The sequence below is a fragment of the Anopheles ziemanni genome, chromosome 2 (genome assembly GCF_943734765.1).
Source record: "Anopheles ziemanni chromosome 2, idAnoZiCoDA_A2_x.2, whole genome shotgun sequence".
Classification (NCBI taxonomy): domain Eukaryota; kingdom Metazoa; phylum Arthropoda; class Insecta; order Diptera; family Culicidae; genus Anopheles; species Anopheles ziemanni.
In genome coordinates, this window is record NC_080705.1 from 57,040,359 (window position 1) to 57,050,843 (window position 10,485).

At 40.3% G+C, this 10,485-nt stretch overlaps 1 protein-coding gene across 1 annotated transcript; it reads right to left on the minus strand.

Moving 5' to 3' along the window:
* Window positions 1-3,680: 3,680 nt before the first annotated feature.
* LOC131281741 (ras-related and estrogen-regulated growth inhibitor) lies at window positions 3,681-10,232 on the minus strand. The gene is made up of 4 exons (XM_058311087.1): window positions 10,145-10,232; window positions 5,625-5,681; window positions 5,410-5,504; window positions 3,681-4,064 (listed from the first exon to the last, which is right to left on the minus strand). The coding sequence occupies exons 1-4, from the start codon at window positions 10,230-10,232 to the stop codon at window positions 3,681-3,683; spliced, it is 624 nt and encodes a 207-aa protein (XP_058167070.1).
* Window positions 10,233-10,485: the final 253 nt, after the last annotated feature.

Sequence of the window (10,485 nt, forward strand, 5' to 3'; positions counted from 1 at the left end):
ATTGTTTGGTCTCGATTCTCTAGAAAATAGGAGGAATGTTTCTCAGTGTATTTTTGTTTTGAAACTTTTCTCAGGTTCGGTTGACGCTCCTGATCTCCTAGAAAAATTGATCTCTATGCACCGTCGAGAATGTTGAGAAGCGCAAACGCTTTACAGCCGGAGTTCCGCCGGACTGTCTTCTGTACTCAGGACCCGGTGTTCCAAATGTGCCTGCTGTGTAATGAATGTAGTGCGTTGTTAGATTTTAATATGTCGCTAGGTGAGGCACGGTCCACGATCAGAAATATGTTAATGTGAATAGTTAAGATTAAGCGTTATGTAGGCCAGCGGGCCAGATAACCTTGTTATTAAATAAATGAAATGAAATGAAATGAAATGAAATGAAATGAAATGAAATACATAAAGAAGCTATGTTGAATCATACGCATTTTATAGAATTGAATATCCATTAAGCAAAAAATATGTAAACAGAAAAACTAGTCTACTGACAGGATTACAGAAACTGAAAATGTAAAAAGCGGCTTAACTTTTTTCAAATCAATCATCGGAGATCGGAATTGAGATACTATTCGAACACACAAAATAATAATCATGCACATCGAAGCAAACACTCTAATCTTTCAGAGGCATATGTTTTAAGATTAGGTACAGGTAATAGTTAAGTTTTCTTTGGAAGAAACGAAATTATTGCCTTTGACATGCAATTAGTTTGACATGCAAACTTTTTTAAGATTTGCAAACAACCCTCATCACTGTGTACTATTTGATAAGTGTAAATCATAGATACTAAACATAATTTCACATATACATAACTTTTCTTGAAAATTAACTCTTTTTTAATTGCTTACACCCATTTTCTAAGAAAAAATAGATAAAGCTGATGGTTAAAATATATAAAAGTTCCGTTTAATTACATTTTACTTGGCGCTTCCAGTCAAAACATTTAAGTTGGTAAGTATTTGCATTAGTTATGATCCAAAATAAGCTACGAACTGTAAACATAGCTCATTATACTTGTTGTATAGCTGAATTCATAACTAAATTTCCAACACTTACGCATAGCTCATTCTGGTCTGGAAAGCGGCATCGGTCCAGTAACTAAGTCAATAATTCTTGTCTGACTCGAGAACGCGTATATCAAAATGTTACCTCCCGTCTTTAGCGAGGGTGAGTTCCAGGGTAATGCAAGTTTCATTGCACATTACCCATAAATAATTCTAATTAAATTTAACTTGCGAAGCATTTAAACAGCGTAGTGCACTACGTTTTGCGCCGTAAACAGGCGTCCTAGTGATGGTGCTGTTGGGTTTGTCCGCTGTCCAGAGTATCGATGCTCGAGCGCCTGGGAGAGGAACGATGAACATCGGTCAGCGTGAAGTGGTTGTCCTCGTACTCGAGATGAATATGGGGTAGCGGGATTATTTGCTCCCATACACTCAAATGAAAATTAGCTACAATTTACAAACAGTCCAACGAGCTTTTACGGGTAAAGAATGGAAGTGTTGTAATTCAATAGAGATTCTTGCATGCTGAAGAGTTTTGGTATCATTCTCAAACATTGTTTGTTTTCCTGTATCAATAAGAACACAAGCGTTTACTTCTAAACACAATTGCCGCAAGTCGAAAATCCCAACCCACGGTTATGGAATTTTAATTAGAAAAGTTTTGCACCGTAAAGAGACACCATTTAGGAAACTTAATCCGTAAAATGGGAGGTTGCTGTGGGAACGTTTCATACCACGCTTTTCCTACCCGGCCATGCTTGGAAAATTCTTCAACAGTTCGAGTGTAGCTTCAATGCTCCCCGCAACCCCGTGTTTGATATTTCCTGTGATGTGTCGGGATGTTGCCTCTGTTCATTCAGACGTGATGGGCTAACCAAAAAATGCAAAAAAATTGAATTTAAAATCAACAATTTACATAACCAATAAAAAATATACTGCATCAATGGGCATAGTTTATTATCTAATGGAAACGAAAAACAAATGGAATTTGCACATATTTCTGCCAAAAACACAGTTCAACTCCGCTTGTTTGATAAACCGTCCCTGGGCCAACAGACGTAGGCCTTTTTTAAATTTTTCCCACACTCCACGGTTTTTTCTCTATGTCGGTTTCCACCCTGGTTTATTATTGCTGCAGTATAATTTTCACATTTCGCTATGCATAATATAACGTAACACGATTCTCACCCCAACACGGAAACACGGAACGGTGGAAGGCTATCAATTCTGTCGCTCGGTTGTCCCGTCACTTCCCCATCGCGGCTCGTATGGGTCGTCTTTCCCGTCGAGTCCTTTTGGCAAGGTGGTTGGCCCGGTTGGACTAGCGCTGCCGACCAGGCAGAGCCCTATTCAATCTGATACTACACGCAATTTATTTTGTTGTGAGTCGCAGTCCATAAATTATTCAATATTTTCACTCCATTAGAGGCAGAAACTTCAATCGTAGCTCCCATTTGGCAGGCTCCAAAATTGCTTCAACCAGTGCTCTATCTCGTCTCCCCTTCGATACAAGCGTCTCGCTGGTATGCAGCCTTTTATTGATGAGTTTTCACTGCGCTCGATGCATGCAGCGCTTGTCTGATGATTTTAATCCATTTTTAATATTTCCCATCAACTGGTCATACCTGTTCTAGTAGGCCTGAAAAGTATTGTTTTTTATTTTGTTTTATTTTTCACACAGTTCAATTTTAGATTATTATCCCTATAAACCCATGACAGTTGCGTGGACACAATTTTAAAGCTCTCAGCATTTACATATATAGCAGCTTAACACTCTGCAACACTACGAAAACGTAAACATATGAAACTATGACTCCATACGGAACCATACGAGCTTCAAATCGTGCCTTCCTTTGATTTGTTTCCTTTTTTCATGCACCTCTTCATACCACCGTGAGAACCGTTCAATGAAGTACAAACCATCAAAACAACTAGGATGCTTCATCGAGCAACATAATATTCTGGGAAAAGGTATTGTACAGTGTCAACTCCACGTGATTCAGGTTTTAATCTGTCCCATGTCTGTCTCAAAAAGATCCTTTAATCCGTGTTGTGAACGAGACAGGAAAAAAACAAAAGGGTAATGGAGCAAAATATCACCTTGAAAAAAACGCCCAAGTTGAATTCGTAACTGATGCTATTGTTTTTTATTATTTTCGGTATTATTATTTTGGTACAGAATCGCAGTATTCATTTAAGCTCACCGAAAAACCGCACGCATAAAAATAAAGCCAGCTCAGCGTTCTGCTCGGAAGCGCTAATTGCCGGTGGCGGTTTTTTTCCTAGATGACATTCCGTTAGCCATCGGGCCGTGGCCTCTTTGCGGTTCACCTGTTTTTTCATCTTTGTTGTTTTTTAATGTCATCATTGCTGCAGCTTATTGATGATATTTTTCTATCGGTTCTCATTCATTTGCCCTTTTCCAGCCAACCGTCACCATGACGATGCTCTTGTGTGCTAAAAACTGAAATGAAACTATACCGCAAGCAATCAATCAATTAGTTCTGAATATTTTCCCAAAATGTTTACTTGGACGCTTTATTCTGCGGCCCCTATCGATATCATGGTTTAAAATTAATTCAAAAGACACACAGCAATTTGTTTCGAGCGATCACGGTAACAAATAGGACCGAAAAAAAGCAAATAAATAAATAAATTGTGATTGATCGACGGATCTCAATCCTTCGGCGATATGCTATCACTTTTTCCGCGATTGTACGTCCGCGAGCCGCTCAGCATGCGGTCAATCTTGTCGATGAAGCTCTGCTTCGACTTGCGCTTTGCCGTCAGCACCTCACGGCACAGCTCGAGGAATGCTTCGGCCACCTGGTACACATGTTCGGCGGCGGAGATTTCGAAAAACTTGCACTCAAAGTCCTTCGCCAGGATCTCGCCCTCGTCCGTGCTGACCTGCCGCAGGTGCACCATGTCCACCTTGTTGCCGACGAGCGCGACCGGTGTGTCGCCGGCCAGTTCCTCTTTCGCCCTGCGAATGTAGTTGAACGAGTCCCGGTCGGTGATGGAGTACACCAGCAGTAGCCCGTCTGCCCACTGTACCGACTCCGAGTTGGCCGTTAGGGAGAGTGCTTCCTCGTTTTCCTCAACCTTGAAAAATAGGTGTGGCACAATGAAAGGTTAGAATTCTGTTCTTTTGCTTCGTAGCCACTCTTGCCTGAAACAAAAGTTTTATACATCTTTAATTAAAATTAGTAGGTGATGTATTTAAGAAACAGGACAGTTTAAGAAACTGAGAATTTTATTAAGATGGGCTTGGTTCAATTAGCTCTTCAAGTTTCTCCTCTGGTGGCGCAGTTGGTTCCGTATTCAAATGCATGGAGTCTCCCAGCCTACCGTCCACGGTCGTATGTACTTCGATCTCACCAAGCATTGGCCGCAAGCCCTCCGTCAACACCGATTTATCCGGACCTGCAATCGTCTTCGTGTATCGCTGAAGACTTCCGTCCGACGTCGAGAAGTTGCGCGTTTCGCGAACGGAAAACGTACCCTTCGCTGCCAATTTGACAAGCTCTTCCTCGATACGTTTCGGCTCTGGCAGGGTGAACGTTTGACCTGCCTTCCGGTTCCTGAACGCCGGCGTTTCGTTGTTCGTTGCGGGGTTCATGCTACAAGGGAGCTTGGGTTCGAACGACCGTCCGAAGTCGAGCGCGGTTGATGCTGGCGTTTGTTGCAAGGTTTTCTCCTCGTCACTCGATTCCGCAATGTAGCTGTCAATGTTCGTAATCTCACGCCAACCCGGTGGCACTTCGAACGGTTGCTCGGTGGTAAGATTGGCCACAGTTTCGGATCTGACTCCCAGCCCAGTGGGTCGGCGCGGAACGTTCACCAGGTGCTCCATGCCAGTTGACGATCCCTGCGGTGCAAATGACATACCACCATCGTCCATCGAGCGATGATTTCCTGAAGTGTATGCCCTCAGCTGCCGGTGAGTTTGTGGGGCTGATTGGGGACGAGGGAAGGCTCCGGTCGTTTTCTGTTCTTCAGCCCCGATTAGTTGCAGCAACAACTTCAGCTCGTTGTAGATCGGTTCGAGAGTTACGGGCTCGGAACTGCTTCTGTTGTACCCAACAATTTCCTGATACAGCACACTAGAGAGGATATTTATCGTCCCCATCAATCCTTGCACTAATTGCCTATTCGAAAGTTTACTTGAAAACCGCTCGGGAGCAGTTCCAGGTGCTTGGTTCAACATAGCGAACGCTATCCGAATAGACACCTTCAAACAAATAAGGTTATGAATTTATTAACTACCGGAAGAGAAGATTGACAGACACACACTGTGTGTGGCAACGGCTACTGTGCTCATAAAATTTGTGCAGCCATCTTTGATGAGCTTTGATCATCGCGTTGATGGTATCGAGGTCGAGGTGGCCTAACGCAAAATTACATCCATGCAACTGGGTCTTACCTTTGGACAGGTATCCCAAATCTCACACAGGACCGCTTCGCCGTCGACCATGATTTCATACTTGTGTCGATTTTCTACATCACACAGGAACATTATGAGCAAATGAAAGAGAGAAGAAAACGATGTTACTAGTTACCCGTACTAGTGACGGTTGGGCGTTAAACATTGCTTAAGTAGCATGACGAAATATTTACCTGCCTGATGATCGTATTCCCCTATGTATCGTTTGGTGAGAAATCTAACCGTGAGAGCTGGAAAGAAAAACCAAAGTGTTTCTCAGTTCTTTTCATCACCTCGTTTAAGCCACGAGTAAAATCAATTCCCATCGAACAACTTTCTATTATTCAATCTAGCAACTCATGCGTGTAAATGCAATGTTTTATGTGCTACATAATCTCGTACACTTTCAACTGTGTACCGAATTGTAATAAAATGGGTCAGTGAAACAGCAAGTGTGTCATAAAATAGCCAGAATCGCTAATCGCCATACACATAAAAAAATCAAGAATCTATTTGGTTATAGCCTTATCACACTGGTCACCAACGTAACTTTTTCGAAGCCATTAAACTATCAAACAAGGTGCCCTGTGGTGCAATGAGCTTGTTCAAGTCACCAGTTTGACAGTTTAGTGCCTTCGAAAAGACGCCATTGATGACCAGTGTGATAAGGCTATTTTAAGCAGAAGATGAAACATCTGTCGATACAAACTGTCATGCCGATAGCTTTATTAACCAACGGTAGTTAACGATTGTGGTAATCGTTATTCTACATTAACCAATTTTATTTCTTATCCCATTGTTAGGTGTATCGTGTGCATCGTTTTTCTTCCAAACTAAAACGTTCGTTTGAAAAAGAAATTAATTGTACCTTAAGAGAAACTCTTCAAATGAATCGTTGTGTTTACACGCATGTTATATATATTATGACTGTCAATTAAGGGTCGGATGAAGAAAGATTGAAGAAATGGTCCAAATAAAAACAACTTACGGATACGATTTCATTCTACCGACCATAATCCAGTGAGTCAATTACCGTTTACACAGATACTAGTAAGATCGATTACCAAAATCAAAGATAGTCTGGGGAAATGCTTATGGTGATGGTGATTCCATGCCCTGCTAAATCAATCAAGTTGATTAGTTTATCTTGTTCTATTACTGAAACAGTTTGCTTAAGAAATTGGTTTCTGAACTGCGAATATCAAAGGCTTCATTTAGTTCATGAAATATAATTGAGCTAAATAAATTGTGGTTTGCATCATAATTGGCAGCTTAAACTAAATGCAATGTTCAATTGCATTAAATATCACCGAAATAAATTGTTGAAATAGTCAACAATTTACTTTTCTGATTGAACTGTTGGTTTAATCGCCAATCGTTGATGCCATTGTTTTGTAGATAATCAATTTTATTATAAAATTCCAATTGATTTAAATTCATAGTTAATGTTTAAAATGTCTATTTAGTGAAAATCAATCAATTACCACCCGATTTATCATTTAATATTTCTAATTTATTCTAGATTTAAACTGCTTTCTTCAAAATTTTCCGAAATTTTTATATGAATTTATTCAGTTTGTGATCAAAACAATTCAATTCATCAACAATTTATTTGATATAATCAATCATGTTTGAAAAATGAGTTAAATCTTCCAAGTTTATTCTGTATTCCATATTGTTTAGAAAGAGATTAATTCTGATATCATGTTTGATAAAAAAAACCCCAACGATAAAATTTTTTAATAAGAATTTTCTGTTTTTTTTTGCATTTTCTACATTTTACGTCATGTGTAACTCATTTCAAAATTGATGTCTTATAGCTGCTTATGTCAAATTAAGTCGAATACAAATTAACGCTTGATTTTATATATCCTCGAATGGTAAACATACTCGTATCTCATAAGGAAGCGGTCAGAAGGGTAGAGAAGATAAAAAAGCCATCAGTAATCCGTTTAAAAGCAACCTTCTTCCTTCATTTCGAAAATAAGGAAACCATCTGTTTTACCCGAGTGCCAATGCGTATCTACACCATTTCATGCCAACGAAGGAAGCGTTAAATTAATAATGACGAGCATTTGCAGCTGTCGATCTCATTCGTCACCAGACTAAAGAACACGACCAAGCATGTAAGGAAAGGTATCGGTTGGGAGCGGACTGGAATATGACAAACGGAATGTTGACGTACCCTCGTTGGGCAAAACGAGTTGTGCAAGGTTGCGCTAGACCGAACCAGCGAGCGAATGTATAGAAGATATTTATGATCTCAACCAAAACCGTATACGACAGGCGTGACATGCAGAGGTTAATGGTCATTTTATAGTGTGAAAACATCTTCTTTTGCAGTATTCGGTGGGTTTTTTTTTACTCTTTCAGTTGGCCGTTTTTGTGCGTAGGAAAATTTATGGCTGTTTCATTGGACAAGTGAGAGATTAGAACCAAATGAGGAGAGTCTTCCGTAGATCCTTGTTCTGGGATGGCGAGTAACAAGTAATAAAGTAGGGATAAAGAAGAATTTAAACCTCTACGCCTAGCCGATGGAGGCGCCTGGTGCCCCTTCAATGCCTTCGAGCTCACATAAATCGCCAATGATATCAGCATATTTGCATAGTAACTGCATGCTTAGAGGAGAAAGGGAATCGAATGATAAAAAATAATCTTTCATAAGCTTCGACTATGTACAATTTGTTGTAGAGTGATAACTGTACGAAAAATATCTGAGAGATAACCTTGTTGGTTTGACATTTAAACGCAATTAACGGAAGCACCGCTTATAATTACTATTTTGTTTTCTAATCACAAAGATTACCATGATCTGTTTTTTATGGTCGTCCCACAACCAGTTATAATTTACTACCAAACGTTTATGATTGGCGGCATTCCCACAGGTCTCTGTGTTTCTATCTACCTTCTACTGGTACTTGCCGACTAGCTTTGTATTTCTAAATTTAGATCCTGGGTACGTTCAATGGATTCTTTTGCTCTTGCTGGTTTATTCTTTTTTTATTACCAGTGTTCCATTTCCTTGCCCGTCGGATCGTTCAACGAGTAATTTTGGGTAACAGTACACCACCACGAACGATGGTTCAAAAGATAGGTCACTTGTAGTCGTTACCTCGAACACGGCTGTCGAACGCTTGGGCCTGTCCGGAGGGCGATGATTGAAGGCCTAGGTCAACCAGGATTATTGGTATTGGAGCTCGTCTAACGCAAATTCTTAATGTTCACTTGACACCTTTTCCAATATCGTCCTTCCATCAACGCTGTTGCTCCTGTAAGATGCTTAACAAGCGTGTTTTTTTCTCCATTGAGCATCCAACGAGCGTTAAAACGGCTACGGTAAGATGGTAAGACGGGCAAAAAAGGAAGTTTAAAAAAACACTAGAATGTATCTCCCAGAAAGGTGCGACCGTGGCCCTGTCCAATTCGAGTGACAGACAAATTTTGCCATCGCTGAAGGCCAAAGTGGTTTATCATACCTGGTGCGAGAACATGGGCAAGCTGCCGGCCGGATGGATCCAAAGAGCGAGTGGACGACCGGTGGACAGTAATTGACGGGATTCGTGAGCACGATGACAGCTGAACGATAGACTAATTTCCCCGACACGGTGTGCCTGTGTTGATGCTGACGTCCATGCCCGGCCAATGCTTACGTACGTAAGGTGAGGGATTTGGCCCACGGAGGAGTGAGATTATGAGCAAATAAATTATTTTGTCGTTTTACAAACAAGTTTCGCTCGCCACGTGAAATCTGCTTCGAAGGGAATTATAATGTTCCCCGTTGGAAGCTTGTTTGCGCACGTACAATTAATGTTATTTGTGTTTACAGCTATCTCTTGTCCGTGGGTGGATGATCACACGATAAAGTGCAAGACAGCATCAATATTCCTCAGTCCACAGAGCATTGTATGCTGTGTGTTTAACAATTATTTGCATCAGAAATATTACATCCGCACTAAACACAAAACAAAACAAACAGCAACCATTGTGGAAAACTGGTATCGTGAAATATAAATCAACTTTTTGTATCAATACATTTTAAGCTTCGATATTTTTGTGTTTTACAAAGAAAGCGTAGTAAAAAAAATCTATGTTATTGTTAAAAAACTAGTTTTGAGCGCTGATTCAAAGGTCAATTATAAAATGTGTTATGCATATTGAGTAAATAATTGCAACAATGATAAAATTGAATTTTTCACATAAACTCTGACTTTTATGAAAATCGAGTGTGTATGACTAATGTGCTCTTAAATGATATGGTGCAAATCAGACAAATCATGTTAAGGGTTAGCATAGAAGTTTAAAAATGAAAGAATAACTTTTACTTTAATTTATGAACTCTACTAATTGTGAATTTTTGTATTCGACAATGATTTACTATTAAAGTTTAGTTACAGTTTTGTCTCATGGAAAGGTCTTTGTCTCACAGAATGAATTTTCGAATTTTATGGAAGTTCAAAACAGAAATGCATCGTCTCGAATGCAAAATGTACGATTAACACGGTCAGTTTCTCGTATACATGTGTGTTTAATATCAATCTTGACAAAAATGAAAGTTCGAACAATGGTTTTACATGTTGAGCGTGAAATGTTCACGGTGATCAAGAATAACTAAAGCACCAAATCTCAACAAAGTAAAGACATTAAATACAAACTATAAGCTGAGGCACAACCTAACCCAAACTTAAAACCGTTAGTTAGTCCTCCCTAAACTTACCGCTTTTCCCGACGCAAGGTGCTCCGATCACGGCTACCTTGATCTCCGCCAGGTACGACTTTTTCCTCCTAATGCCTCTGGTGGTCATTGTGTGTTAGACCAAGGACGGAGTTACACAGTGTGTGGGTGAGAGGGAAACACGTCCCGGCACGCGCGGTAAACCGAGCTTGGTTAAGCTTTGTTCGGTTTGCCTGCACCACTAACAGAATCGTGATGCGGGACGCGCAATGAAAGGGATGGTGCCTGGTGAAAATCAGGCCAGGAAGCAAGCCACGGTACCCACTCGGGCTCAATAAACAGGGTTGTGGTTTCGGGACGGGCTCACAATTACATTTGTTTAA